General features: G+C 48.1%; 1 protein-coding gene and 1 non-coding gene across 4 annotated transcripts in view; both read right to left on the reverse strand.

Annotated features, from left to right (window-relative positions):
* NBEAL1 (neurobeachin like 1) overlaps positions 1–15,718 on the reverse strand; it is a 410,517-nt gene that overhangs the window by 42,145 nt on the left and 352,654 nt on the right. For 2 of the 3 annotated variants that reach the window (XM_063932593.1, XM_063932592.1), the window contains 3 exons: positions 15,361–15,450; positions 2,499–2,608; positions 954–1,126 (listed from right to left, as the gene is read on the reverse strand). In XM_063932593.1, coding sequence (XP_063788663.1) covers positions 954–1,126; positions 2,499–2,608; positions 15,361–15,450 — 373 coding nt within the window. The remainder of the gene's footprint in view (positions 1–953; positions 1,127–2,498; positions 2,609–15,360; positions 15,451–15,718) is intronic. The other variant, XM_063932594.1, reaches the window with a different exon arrangement.
* LOC134946905 (U5 spliceosomal RNA) lies at positions 8,100–8,215 on the reverse strand. Its single transcript, XR_010182471.1, has one exon. It is a non-coding gene; the product is annotated as a U5 spliceosomal RNA (small nuclear RNA).

Raw genomic sequence — 15,718 nt, forward strand, 5'->3', positions numbered from 1 at the left:
GTATTCAGTAGTGGAGGAGGACCAGCGTTGTCTCTGCAGCCTGAGGAGAGAGAAAATGGCGCTGAGCAGTGTGCTGGCTGACTGAGGAGGATGCTCCACTCTTCAATGGTGTGTTTCTCCTCAGCTTTTATGAGGTAATTTTTTAAACTGGCGGGGGTAGGACTGTGCCTCAGCAACTTATGCCCCTTATTTATGCCAGTTTCCATAAGTTTCATGCTGCCCAGGGCGCGCCCCCCCCCCCCCCCCCCCCCCGCCCCGCACCCTGCAGTGCCTGTGTATGTGTGAGCAACATGGCGCGCTGCGCTCCCGCCAGCCGCGCGGTACCTTTAGCCATCACTTTCTTGATTGAAGATCATTCTTCTCATACTCACCTGTCTTCTGGCTCTGTGAGGGGGGTGACGGCGTGCTGTGGGAGTGAACATCTAGACACGGCTAGCGTTCAGTTCCCTTCAGGAGCTAATGGTGTCCTGTCAGCCAGAAGCAGAGTCATGAAACTCTTCAGGAAGTTGGTTCCTACTTCTGCCCCCTCAGTCCCACGAAGCAGGGAGCCTGTAGCCAGCAGTTCTCCCTGAAAATAAAAAACCTAACATAAGTCTTTTCAGAGAAACTCAGTAGAGCTCCTCAGAGTGCATCCAGTCTGCCTGGGTACATTTCTAAAACTGAGGTCTGGAGGAGGGGCATAGAGGGAGGAGCCAGTTCACACCCTTTGAAAGTCTTAGAGTGTCCATAGCTCCTGCGGAACCATCTATACCCCATGGTACTAAAGTGGACCCCAGCATCCTCTAGGACGTATGAGAAACCGGAAAAACTTTTTCTTGGTTAAAGTGAAAAGCCAAAACAACCTTCTGCTGGAACGTAGGAACTGTACGGAGAAGCGCTCTGCGGTCATGAAAGATGAGGAGAGGCGGCTAGCTAGGTAACGGCAGTAGCGTACAGACATGCAGGATCCTCACCCATGTGACGAATGTGCTGTCCAATCACCTTCCCCTTAGCCAGGGATGACACCCGGATGCTGTTGTCCCAGTGGCCTCCACTGAACAGCACCTTCCCGTCATGTGACACCACAAACAGCTTGGAGGTAATGTCAAGACCAGGAGCGAATGGGCCAGAGACGGAACGTTGCGCTCTGTAATAAGGATTCACGGCGTAATGTCAGTCTTTATTTGCCATTGGGAAAAAGACATAAAAACACAGAGTACTGACTGACAATCACTGCCACATACATTCACATTCTGCTTACATTACTGGCTCTTCCACAGCAATCACCTGCGTGTATCTGCTCATATTGGGGTTAAACATGCAAAATAGAACCCATGTCTTATATATAATAAAAACACATTGCATTGAGTAATGCTGCACCTGGGTAACACCATGCTGCGCTGCAGGGGGCAGATGTAACATGTGCAGAGAGTTATGTGTGGGCTACATGCAGAATCAGCCAGTAACTGAGCACCTGGGTAACACCATGCTGCACTGCAGGGGGCAGGTGTAACATGTGCAGAGGGGTAGGTGTGGGAGGGGCGTGTCCTAGCTCAGAGCTACATTGCAGTGGGAGAATAAAGCTGCCAGCATGTGTGGGCTACATGCAGAAGTAGCCAGTAACTGAGCACCTGGGTAACACCATGCTGCGCTGCAGGGGGGCAGATGTAACATGTGCAGAGAGTTAGGTGTGGGAGGGACGTGTCATAGCTCAGAGCTACATTGTAGTGTGAGAATAAAGCCGCCAGCATGTGTGGGCTACATGCAGAAGCAGCCAGTAACTGAGCACCTGGGTAACACCATGCTGCGCTGCAGGGGGGCAGATGTAACATGTGCAGAGAGTTAGGTGTGGGAGGGACGTGTCATAGCTCAGAGCTACATTGCAGTGTGAGAATAAAGCCGCCAGCATGTGTGGGCTACATGCATACAGCCAGTAACTGAGCACCTGGGTAACACCATGCTGCGCTGCAGGGGGGCAGATGTAACATGTGCAGAGAGTTAGGTGTGGGAGGGACGTGTCCTAGCTCAGAGCTACATTGCAGTGTGAGAATAAAGCCGCCAGCATGTGTGGGCTACATGCAGAAGTAGCCAGTAACTGAGCACCTGGGTAACACCATGCTGCGCTGTAGGGGGCAGATGTAACATGTGCAGAGAGTTAGGTGTGGGAGGGACGTGTCCTAGCTCAGAGCTACATTGCAGTGTGAGAATAAAGCCGCCAGCATGTGTGGGCTACATGCAGAAGTAGCCAGTAACTGAGCACCTGGGTAACACCATGCTGCGCTGCAGGGGGGCAGATGTAACATGTGCAGAGAGTTAGGTGTGGGCTACATGCAGAAGCAGCTGGTAATAACCCTGTATGCACACATAATACATACATTTGCCCCCCCTGCATTGCAGTGTTTCTGGCTTTCTTTGATTTGCTCCTATCACAGAATCCGCCCAGCTATCCATTGGGTATATCTGTAATAACCAGACACATATATACTACCATGCTGAGAATTCTCTCACACTTCACTTACTTTGGATTATTCACAGTCTGATCCTTCGTAAACGTGAAATAATTGGAAATGCTTTTATCGTACGGCAGCCAGCCATGTGTCCCGATAATCAGGTTCTGGCTTATGGTCACCTACAGATGCAGAAATAACACCATCAGACTGTATAATACTGAAGCTCCGCAGGGCTGGGAAACATGATCAGACTGTATAATACTGAAGCACCGCAGGGCTGGGAAACACGATCAGACTGTATAATACTGAAGCTCCGCAGGGCTGGGAAACACGATCAGACTGTATAATACTGAAGCTCCGCAGGGCTGGGAAACACGATCAGACTGTATAATACTGAAGCTCCGCAGGGCTGGGAAACACGATCAGACTGTATAATACTGAAGCTCCGCAGGGCTGGGAAACACGATCAGACTGTATAATACTGAAGCTCCGCAGGGCTGGGAAACACGATCAGACTGTATAATACTGAAGCTTCGCAGGGCTGGGAAACACGATCAGACTGTATAATACTGAAGCTCCGCAGGGCTGGGAAACACGATCAGACTGTATAATACTGAAGCTCCGCAGGGCTGGGAAACACCATCAGACTGTATAATACTGAAGCTCCGCAGGGCTGGGAAACACCATCAGACTGTATAATACTGAAGCTCCGCAGGGCTGGGAAACACGATCAGACTGTATAATACTGAAGCTCCGCAGGGCTGGGAAACACGATCAGACTGTATAATACTGAAGCTCCGCAGGGCTGGGAAACACGATCAGACTGTATAATACTGGAGCTCCGCAGGGCTGGGAAACACGATCAGACTGTATAATACTGAAGCTCCGCAGGGCTGGGAAACACGATCAGACTGTATAATACTGAAGCTCCGCAGGGCTGGGAAACACGATCAGACTGTATAATACTGGAGCTCCGCAGGGCTGGGAAACACGATCAGACTGTATAATACTGAAGCTTCGCAGGGCTGGGAAACACGATCAGACTGTATAATACTGAAGCTCCGCAGGGCTGGGAAACACCATCAGACTGTATAATACTGAAGCTCCGCAGGGCTGGGAAACACCATCAGACTGTATAATACTGAAGCTCCGCAGGGCTGGGAAACACGATCAGACTGTATAATACTGGAGCTCCGCAGGGCTGGGAAACACGATCAGACTGTATAATACTGAAGCTCCGCAGGGCTGGGAAACACGATCAGACTGTATAATACTGGAGCTCCGCAGGGCTGGGAAACACGATCAGACTGTATAATACTGAAGCTTCGCAGGGCTGGGAAACACGATCAGACTGTATAATACTGAAGCCCCGCAGGGCTGGGAAACACGTTCAGACTGTATAATACTGAAGCTCCGCAGGGCTGGGAAACACGATCAGACTGTATAATACTGAAGCTCCGCAAGGCTGGGAAACACGATCAGACTGTATAATACTGAAGCTCCGCAGGGCTGGGAAACACGATCAGACTGTATAATACTGAAGCCCCGCAGGGCTGGGAAACCCGATCAGACTGTATAATACTGAAGCTCCGCAGGGCTGGGAAACACGATCAGACTGTATAATACTGAAGCTCCGCAGGGCTGGGAAACACGATCAGACTGTATAATACTGAAGCTCCGCAGGGCTGGGAAACACGATCAGACTGTATAATACTGAAGCTCCGCAGGGCTGGGAAACACGATCAGACTGTATAATACTGAAGCACCGCAGGGCTGGGAAACACGATCAGACTGTATTATACTGAAGCTCCGCAGGGCTGGAAAAACACGATCAGACTGTATAATACTGAAGCCCCGCAGGGCTGGGAAACACGATCAGACTGTATAATACTGAAGCTCCGCAGGGCTGGGAAACACGATCAGACTGTATAATACTGAAGCTCCGCAGGGCTGGGAAACACGATCAGACTGTATAATACTGAAGCTCCGCAGGGCTGGGAAACACGATCAGACTGTATAATACTGAAGCTCCGCAGGGCTGGGAAACACGATCAGACTGTATAATACTGAAGCTCCGCAGGGCTGGGAAACACGATCAGACTGTATAATACTGAAGCTCCGCAGGGCTGGGAAACACGATCAGACTGTATAATACTGAAGCTCCGCAGGGCTGGGAAACACGATCAGACTGTATAATACTGAAGCTCCGCAGGGCTGGGAAACACGATCAGACTGTAAAATACTGAAGCCCCGCAGGGCTGGGAAACACGATCAGACTGTATAATACTGAAGCTCCGCAGGGCTGGGCAACACGATCAGACTGTATAATACTGAAGCCCCGCAGGGCTGGGAAACACGATCAGACTGTATAATACTGAAGCCCCGCAGGGCTGGGAAACACGATCAGACTGTATAATACTGGAGCTCCGCAGGGCTGGGAAACACGATCAGACTGTATAATACTGAAGCTCCGCAGGGCTGGGAAACACGATCAGACTGTATAATACTGAAGCTCCGCAGGGCTGGGAAACACGATCAGACTGTATAATACTGAAGCTCCGCAGGGCTGGGAAACACGATCAGACTGTATAATACTGAAGCTCCGCAGGGCTGGGAAACACGATCAGACTGTATAATACTGAAGCTCCGCAGGGCTGGGAAACACGATCAGACTGTATAATACTGGAGCTCCGCAGGGCTGGGAAACACGATCAGACTGTATAATACTGAAGCTCCGCAGGGCTGGGAAACACGATCAGACTGTATAATACTGAAGCTCCGCAGGGCTGGGAAACACGATCAGACTGTATAATACTGGAGCTCCGCAGGGCTGGGAAACACGATCAGACTGTATAATACTGAAGCTTCGCAGGGCTGGGAAACACGATCAGACTGTATAATACTGAAGCTCCGCAGGGCTGGGAAACACCATCAGACTGTATAATACTGAAGCTCCGCAGGGCTGGGAAACACCATCAGACTGTATAATACTGAAGCTCCGCAGGGCTGGGAAACACCATCAGACTGTATAATACTGAAGCTCCGCAGGGCTGGGAAACACGATCAGACTGTATAATACTGGAGCTCCGCAGGGCTGGGAAACACGATCAGACTGTATAATACTGAAGCTCCGCAGGGCTGGGAAACACGATCAGACTGTATAATACTGGAGCTCCGCAGGGCTGGGAAACACGATCAGACTGTATAATACTGAAGCTTCGCAGGGCTGGGAAACACGATCAGACTGTATAATACTGAAGCCCCGCAGGGCTGGGAAACACGTTCAGACTGTATAATACTGAAGCTCCGCAGGGCTGGGAAACACGATCAGACTGTATAATACTGAAGCTCCGCAAGGCTGGGAAACACGATCAGACTGTATAATACTGAAGCTCCGCAGGGCTGGGAAACACCATCAGACTGTATAATACTGAAGCTCCGCAGGGCTGGGAAACACCATCAGACTGTATAATACCGAAGCTCCGCAGGGCTGGGAAACACGATCAGACTGTAAAAATAGGATTTTGGTACTTACCAGGTAAATCCTTTTCTTTGAATCCATAGGGGGCACTGGAGTACTCTTGGGATATGGACGGGCGTAGCCGAACAAAGGCACTGAATATTCAAATTTAGGACTCTCCCCCCCCTCCATATCCCCAAGTACCTCAGTGTACTTTGCCAGTGTTTTTTACTGAGCGAACAGGATATAGAGAGGTTGACAATGGAGAATCCCTATAACATAACGGACAACCACAAAGTTGATCCGTAACCTTATTGTCAACTAAACAGTTGACACCATAACCGATAGAACTTTATAATTTGAGCCAATTGGTGAAAATGTGTTACCCTAAGCTCCTTCGAGCTTAATACCATCCAAGTTAAATTTGTTCACTAAGCTCCCTTGAGCTTACAACAACCCAGGTAAAACTGCTCTGGGTGGGCGTCCAGTGCCCCCTATGGATTCAAAGAAAAGGATTTACCTGGTAAGTACCAAAATCCTATTTTCTTTATCATCCACTAGGGGTCACTGGAGTACTCTTGGGACGTACCAAAGCTTCCCTCGTGGGCGGGAGAGCTGTTTGATACTTGTAACAGTAGGCAGCCAAAGCTAAATGCTGATGGCGCCACCATTCATAACGTGTAAACGTGCACAAACGTGGTGCACTAAAGGCTATGTAGCCGCGTCGTAGACGCTCCACGACCCGCTGGGTGTGACATTCCCACAGAACCTGTGGGATGCTATTACTGACGTAGGCGATTGTAACTTAGCCTTAAAGTAAGCCTGACTTGTAGTCATTATTATCCAACCGGATAAAATCTGCTGAGAAACTGGCTAACCCCAGTTTGCAGTATCATATAGAACAAACCACGTATTCATATCACGTACTACATATATAAACGCGTAACGCGTGTACCACATTCAGAATTTTAGAATGTGCTGTCCCCACAGGAACCACTATTGGTATATTGATGTGAAGAATACGAAAGCGGATTTCGTCGGAAGATCTGCTTTGTAATGAGAAAACTCAAATACGGTGGCTTGGAATACAAGGCACCCAAATATGAAAACAAAATCATTGCCGAAGCACCCTTGGCAAAGCCAAGGCTAGAAGAAAAATGTTTTCCAAAGTGAGAACTTAATACCCATTTGTTGTAAGGGTTCAAAAATATGAAACTTAATTCCCATTTGTTGAAAGGATTCCAAAATATGAAAACTAAGAAATCTGAACCCAACCTTAAATCGCCTGGCGCTGTAGGTGGGATAAATAGAGTCTGAACTTTGGTGACACCTTGTAGAAAGATGTTTACAGACGTAAATAGAGGCAAACGCTTTGAAAATAAGTTTACCACACAGATACCTGCACTCTTAGTGCAGATGAACGCAGTTTTCCATCCCATCCCGTTTAACAGAATACGGGTAACTTGAAGTATGATGTTGGAAACTTCCGAGGTTTATAACCTATGTAAGCACACGAAATTTTTTTTTTTTAATTATGAGCTGCCTTAAGCGGCTTACTATTTCGTAACATGGTTGGTATAACCGATACTGTAATTCTCTATTTTTTAAGAGAGCGGTCTGAACTCTCACCCCGTCAACCGCAGCTGCGGTACATAGATAATAGGTACATAGGTAACTATGGGTAAAAGAACGTTCCGTGATGTAACAGGTTGGCCGTATTATGAGCGGGCCAAGATCGTGTGCAAGTATTACTTGAAAATTCGAGAAGCAAACTTCTCCGAAACCCATGAGATACCACCAGTATGACTGTGACGAACTGTCTTCTGATCCGTTTTGGCAACGAAGAGAGAAGCGGAAAATGGTGGAGCCAGATACACGATGCTGAATGACCCCATGAATGTGATGTACACATACTGAGCTTTTGTAATTGTGGCGAGATGCCATTATGTATACTTGGGGTAACCGCCTTCTGTGGACTCACATATGAAACACCTCTGGATTTAATGTCCAGTTTTCAAGATCCAAACCCTGACGGGTGAGATCTTTTGTCTAACAAATGTCCACTCACGGATTGATGTCTTGACATTTTCACATAATGGCGTTCTGAGCCATTGAAGATTTGAGTTACCTGCCGCATTGCCATGCGGCTTCTTGGTTCTCACTGGTTGTTGTGTATACAACTGCCGTTGCTTCGTTTGACTGCTTAAGGGCAGCGTGAGCCAGGCATGAAAAAACAAAATTACATGAAACTCACGGTTGTTCCTGTCCACAGAAATCTTTAGTAAAAAGCGAAAGATTTATTCGTTCTGAAGAGAACCCAGAGTCTATCCCTGGTCAGACTGAAAACGAATCATTTATTGCATTGTAAAATGCACAGAGTTCTAGGACATTTATCTATTGTGAAAACACATCTTTATTCTTAATAGATGAATACACCAATGTACCGCTAGTGTGCGTGTACCTTTGTTCTTGCTGTTGTAGTAGGTAAAAGTCTTTGATTTACCTTATTTATAATCTTACCTAGGAATTGACATCGTTTAGACAGACTTAGATGCGATTGTTTTCGAACTTAATCTGCTACCGCAGTATACCTTAGTAGCGCAAGATAGAGGAACTTTGTTGATACATAGTTCTTATGTGAGATGAGCTATTATTCCAACATCACTTTGGTAAATACCGGAAGCGATAAGCAACGGTATAAATGAAATGGTTAATGGTTGTGGCGATTTGCCAACGCTAGAACCTGTGATGAAGAAACCGGACTGGGTAAATACGCATTGTGAAGATCAAATGCAATTATACAATTTTGTGGCTGCAATAAGCAAAAACTAACTGCAGAAAATCCATTTTCTAACTGTAGTAAATGACTTGCTGATTGATATTGCAACGGAGCTGTTTGATTTTGCTCAAACAGAGGGGAATAAGTAACTTTGACTCTGTTGGCGTACTATTGCCTGGTTTATAAACCAGCAAAGACTAAATGACAACCTGCCAAACCGTTCGCCAGAAGCAGTTTTGTACTCTAAGCTGTAAATAGCTGAGACATATATGAGTTGAAGTCCTGAAACCTCGCAAATGTAACCTGAAAAGACGCACTTCCACAATTGTAAAAGAGGTCATCAAACCACTGGCTTGCTGACTGTAACGTCCTGTCGTTACAAGGCGTGAGTGATTTTTATAAAGGAATAAAACGCCGTTACAAGTATATTGTATGCGCTAATGGCAGAATATCGTAAAGGGATAAAATGTCGTTACACATATATCCAATTTAGGAGCAAACAAGCTCTGGCCTTGTCGCGCTTAACTAGCGACATTGAAAATAACCGGCGTTAGCAAAAGCTTTACAGATATACTCTGCAGCTTCTTTTAACCGTGATCGGCATGGTTTCATACATAGATTCTAGTGACCCAAATGTATCTGTGGTTTTTATAATGTTTGACAGAAACGCATATACCAATGGCGGATCGCGTCCTTTTGGAAACGATTATGTATGGTTGTCCAAAACCCCGCACTATCTGAATGCTGGACTAATGTACCCTTCTCACTTGTAGTTATCGGTGTGAGATTTGACATAGAATCGTGCATTAAATTATAAGACTAGTGAAATAAACACTCTGGTACCCAAAGGAAAATTGTCACTTTGGAAAGATTGTCTTTTGTTAGCGCTGGCGGAGTTATTCTGAGACTCCGATTACCGCTGTTTTAATTTGAATTGCCAATGTTAACATTTTTAGTCTGCACTAGAGCCTTATTCGCTATGTAGACAGACATCATAATAGGCAACAGACAGACACTTGCACGACTTAATAACATTATTATATGGCATATATATCTATATATATATGTTATTGCTGAACAGCATATTTATTAGGAAACTAAAGTCTTTATGTGAAAAGCAGTTCACATGGGCATGAAACCCGAACCAAATTCCTACTAACACCCCTGCGCCTTCTGGTGGCTTAAAGATGTAGGGCAGGAATGTTCTAGAATTATCTTGAACTAAAAAATTCCCACTAACACCCCTGCGCCTCCTTGTGGAGCAGAGGTGTATGGTCTGGAATTATAACTGGAAAACCAGCAATGATTAAAATGGCCGTCATGCCATGCTTTCCCAGAAAATCACAGTACAGGTTACCTGCTGCAGTTTTAATATAGGCTTAATAGCCTATTATACAGTTACTTTGCCCAGGTGTAGGATACAGTAAAATATATGCATTTATTCAAATAATATGAGCACTGCCTGCAGTGTATTTATCTTGCAACTGTAACCAAAAATAACAGAAAACATGGTTAAACGTGCAATAGGTTATGCCACTGATAACCTATTGCCAGCCAAAGCCTCATATATATATTATATATATATACAAAGTGTTTACACATATAATCACAGTTCATACTGATATTATAGACAGTTTCGCCAGCAAAAGCTTCATTATATGTATATATATATAAAACGTGCTGAAACATCACAGTACACAGTGTACATTGTTTAACGTGCTGCGCTGCTTGTGTATTTTGAACCCCTGCAGCCTTTGCTGCTGCTATGGGTATTATTCCCCCCCCCCCCCCCCTGCATCCCTTACCTGCAGCGTACGGAGATCGGGAGCAGGGAGAGCAGGAGAGCCTGAATCTAGCGCCGGGGAGCCGTCCGGCAGCTGCTTCCTACAGCAGTACACAGTCTCCCTGTGTCTGCGGTGTCTCTCTGGAAGAGTGGCCTGCGTCCTTTAGTGACGTGCGGCCGCTCTCTTTAGTAGAGGAGCGTCTCGGCGGCGTGTAGCGGTGCCGGGCCATCAGAGCAGTGAGAGCGGCCGGCGTCTGAGTGACGTGCGGCCGCTCTGCTTAGTTGAGCGCCCGGAGAATGTCGGCGGCGTGTAACGGTGCCGCATCAGAGCAGTGAGAGCGGCCGGCGTCTGAGTGACGTGCGGCCGCTCTGCTTAGTTCAGCCCAGGAGAATGTCGGTGGCGTGTAGCGGTGCCGTGCCCTCAGAGCAGTGAGAGCGGCCGGCGTCTGAGTGACGTGCGGCCGCTCTGCTTAGTACAGCGCACGGAGATTCTCGTACCGGGCCATCAGCGCAGTGAGAGCGGCCAACGTCTGAGTGACGTGCGGCCGCTCTGCGCATCGTTCAGCAAGTATAACACTCACGTGCTCAGCGGCTATGGCATTTCTACAGTATAACACTCACACACAGCAGAGCGGCAGCGTGAGCTGACCGCCCTGACACTCATACCTTGTGCCGCCTTCTCTTCTCTCTGCAAGCTCCGTTTCAGCCTCATCTTGGCTGTGACGGAGCTTCTGTAAGCTCCTTGCAGCTGTAGATCCTTCCAGCTCTTTGTCTTATCCTGGCTGTGACGGAGCTTCTTTCTGTAAGCTCCGTTCAGTTTGCAGGAGACAGTGGCTGCCTGTGGCTGTGAGGGTGCTCTTTGTGAGGACCGACACGCCATGCGCTTGCCTATAGCGCCTGTGGCTGTGAGGGTGCTCTTTGTGAGGACCGACACGCCATCCGCTGCCTTGCAGCGGCACCATCCCGGACCCATGTTTTTCCATAAACTGAGACGGGAAGTGTAAAAATTAAAAATAAAAATAAAAATCTGAAAAGTGGCCATTGCCACAAGCCGATGTTCATCTGTGAGCACCGAAAAAACACTGGCAAAGTACACTGAGGTACTTGGGGATATGGAGGGGGGGGGAGAGTCCTAAATTTGAATATTCAGTGCCTTTGTTCGGCTACGCCCGTCCATATCCCAAGAGTACTCCAGTGACCCCTAGTGGATGATAAAGAAATACCGAAGCTCCGCAGGGCTGGGAAACACGATCAGACTGTATAATACTGAAGCTCCGCAGGGCTGGGAAACACGATCAGACTGTATAATACTGAAGCTCCGCAGGGCTGGGAAACACGATCAGACTGTATAATACTGAAGCTCCGCAGGGCTGGGAAACACGATCAGACTGTATAATACTGAAGCTCCGCAGGGCTGGGAAACACGATCAGACTGTATAATACTGAAGCACCGCAGGGCTGGGAAACACGATCAGACTGTATTATACTGAAGCTCCGCAGGGCTGGAAAAACACGATCAGACTGTATAATACTGAAGCCCCGCAGGGCTGGGAAACACGATCAGACTGTATAATACTGAAGCTCCGCAGGGCTGGGAAACACGATCAGACTGTATAATACTGAAGCTCCGCAGGGCTGGGAAACACCATCAGACTGTATAATACTGAAGCTCCGCAGGGCTGGGAAACACGATCAGACTGTATAATACTGGAGCTCCGCAGGGCTGGGAAACACGATCAGACTGTATAATACTGAAGCTCCGCAGGGCTGGGAAACACGATCAGACTGTATAATACTGGAGCTCCGCAGGGCTGGGAAACACGATCAGACTGTATAATACTGAAGCTCCGCAGGGCTGGGAAACACGATCAGACTGTATAATACTGAAGCTCCGCAAGGCTGGGAAACACGATCAGACTGTATAATACTGAAGCTCCGCAGGGCTGGGAAACACGATCAGACTGTATAATACTGGAGCTCCGCAGGGCTGGGAAACACGATCAGACTGTATAATACTGAAGCTCCGCAGGGCTGGGAAACACGATCAGACTGTATAATACTGGAGCTCCGCAGGGCTGGGAAACACGATCAGACTGTATAATACTGAAGCTCCGCAGGGCTGGGAAACACGATCAGACTGTATAATACTGAAGCTCCGCAAGGCTGGGAAACACGATCAGACTGTATAATACTGAAGCTCCGCAGGGCTGGGAAACACGATCAGACTGTATAATACTGAAGCCCCGCAGGGCTGGGAAACCCGATCAGACTGTATAATACTGAAGCTCCGCAGGGCTGGGAAACACGATCAGACTGTATAATACTGAAGCTCCGCAGGGCTGGGAAACACGATCAGACTGTATAATACTGAAGCTCCGCAGGGCTGGGAAACACCATCAGACTGTATAATACTGAAGCTCCGCAGGGCTGGGAAACACCATCAGACTGTATAATACTGAAGCTCCGCAGGGCTGGGAAACACCATCAGACTGTATAATACCGAAGCTCCGCAGGGCTGGGAAACACGATCAGACTGTAAAATACCGAAGCTCCGCAGGGCTGGGAAACACGATCAGACTGTATAATACTGAAGCTCCGCAGGGCTGGGAAACACGATCAGACTGTATAATACTGAAGCTCCGCAGGGCTGGGAAACACGATCAGACTGTATAATACTGAAGCTCCGCAGGGCTGGGAAACACGATCAGACTGTATAATACTGAAGCTCCGCAGGGCTGGGAAACACGATCAGACTGTATAATACTGAAGCACCGCAGGGCTGGGAAACACGATCAGACTGTATTATACTGAAGCTCCGCAGGGCTGGAAAAACACGATCAGACTGTATAATACTGAAGCCCCGCAGGGCTGGGAAACACGATCAGACTGTATAATACTGAAGCTCCGCAGGGCTGGGAAACACGATCAGACTGTATAATACTGAAGCTCCGCAGGGCTGGGAAACACGATCAGACTGTATAATACTGAAGCTCCGCAGGGCTGGGAAACACGATCAGACTGTATAATACTGAAGCTCCGCAGGGCTGGGAAACACGATCAGACTGTATAATACTGAAGCTCCGCAGGGCTGGGAAACACGATCAGACTGTATAATACTGAAGCTCCGCAGGGCTGGGAAACACGATCAGACTGTATAATACTGAAGCTCCGCAGGGCTGGGAAACACGATCAGACTGTATAATACTGAAGCTCCGCAGGGCTGGGAAACACGATCAGACTGTAAAATACTGAAGCCCCGCAGGGCTGGGAAACACGATCAGACTGTATAATACTGAAGCTCCGCAGGGCTGGGCAACACGATCAGACTGTATAATACTGAAGCCCCGCAGGGCTGGGAAACACGATCAGACTGTATAATACTGAAGCCCCGCAGGGCTGGGAAACACGATCAGACTGTATAATACTGAAGCTCCGCAGGGCTGGGAAACACGATCAGACTGTATAATACTGAAGCTCCGCAGGGCTGGGAAACACGATCAGACTGTATAATACTGAAGCTCCGCAGGGCTGGGAAACACGATCAGACTGTATAATACTGAAGCCCCGCAGGGCTGGGAAACACGATCAGACTGTATAATACTGAAGCCCCGCAGGGCTGGGAAACACGATCAGACTGTATAATACTGAAGCACCGCAGGGCTGGGAAACACGATCAGACTGTATAATACTGGAGCTCCGCAGGGCTGGGAAACACGATCAGACTGTATAATACTGAAGCTCCGCAGGGCTGGGAAACACGATCAGACTGTATAATACTGAAGCCCCGCAGGGCTGGGAAACACGATCAGACTGTATAATACTGAAGCCCCGCAGGGCTGGGAAACACGATCAGACTGTATAATACTGAAGCTCCGCAGGGCTGGGAAACACGATCAGACTGTATTATACTGAAGCTCCGCAGGGCTGGGAAACACGATCAGACTGTATAATACTGAAGCTCCGCAGGGCTGGGAAACACGATCAGACTGTATAATACTGAAGCACCGCAGGGCTGGGAAACACGATCAGACTGTATTATACTGAAGCTCCGCAGGGCTGGGCAACACGATCAGACTGTATAATACTGAAGCTCCGCAGGGCTGGGAAACACGATCAGACTGTATAATACTGAAGCTCCGCAGGGCTGGGAAACACGATCAGACTGTATAATACTGAAGCTCCGCAGGGCTGGGAAACACGATCAGACTGTAAAATACCGAAGCTCCGCAGGGCTGGGAAACACGATCAGACTGTATAATACTGGAGCTCCGCAGGGCTGGGAAACACGATCAGACTGTATAATACTGAAGCTCCGCAGGGCTGGGAAACATGATCAGACTGTATAATACTGAAGCTCCGCAGGGCTGGGAAACACGATCAGACTGTATAATACTGAAGCACCGCAGGGCTGGGAAACACGATCAGACTGTATAATACTGAAGCTCCGCAGGGCTGGGAAACATGATCAGACTGTATAATACTGAAGCTCCGCAGGGCTGCAGGTACATTACACCACAGTCCACTATGGGGCAGATGTTCTAATCCAGGCATGTCCAAACTGCGGCCCTCCAGCTGTTGTGAAACTACACATCCCAGCATGCCCTAACACAGTTTTGCTGTCAGAGAATGCTAATGCTGTGTCAGGGCATGCTGGGATGTGTAGTTTCTTAACATCTGGAGGGCCGCAGTTTGGACATGCCTGTTCTAATCTTTGGAGAGAGATAAAGTACCAGCCAATCAGCTCCTGTCGTTTTTCAACCACAGCTTATAACATGGCGGTAAGGAGCGGATTGGCTGGTATTTTATCTCTCTGCAAGGCTTTAGTACATATCCCCCTATATGTCGTACGTGCAGTACTGTCGTAGTGTGTGTAGGTGTATTTACGTATAATCATAGATAAGTCACGCACCAGCGCTTCCGGGCTTCCCTGAGATATGAAGGAACGCAGCTGATTCTTTGGGACGATGGCTTTAACAACCGGAACTTCATCGCTGATTCCCTGGAGAAGAAGAGACATTTATGATCAGACATATCCCCTGAATAGTGAAACAGCAATTTGGGGAAGGAAAATAAGACACACAGGGTGTGATTCAAATCTTCTGTGCCCCCTCCCACCCCCATAGCGCCCGCCGGCAGTATTCAAATGTTACCGCCGATGGGTGTGATATCAGCATTTCAGCGCGCCGCCCCCAGGGCTAAAATGCGTGTAGGGTGACCCGTTTAGACGCCCAAATGGGACATTTCACGATCGTGCCCATGTCTTTAGT

Source organism: Pseudophryne corroboree, chromosome 7 (genome assembly GCF_028390025.1).
Source record: "Pseudophryne corroboree isolate aPseCor3 chromosome 7, aPseCor3.hap2, whole genome shotgun sequence".
Lineage (NCBI taxonomy): Eukaryota > Metazoa > Chordata > Amphibia > Anura > Myobatrachidae > Pseudophryne > Pseudophryne corroboree.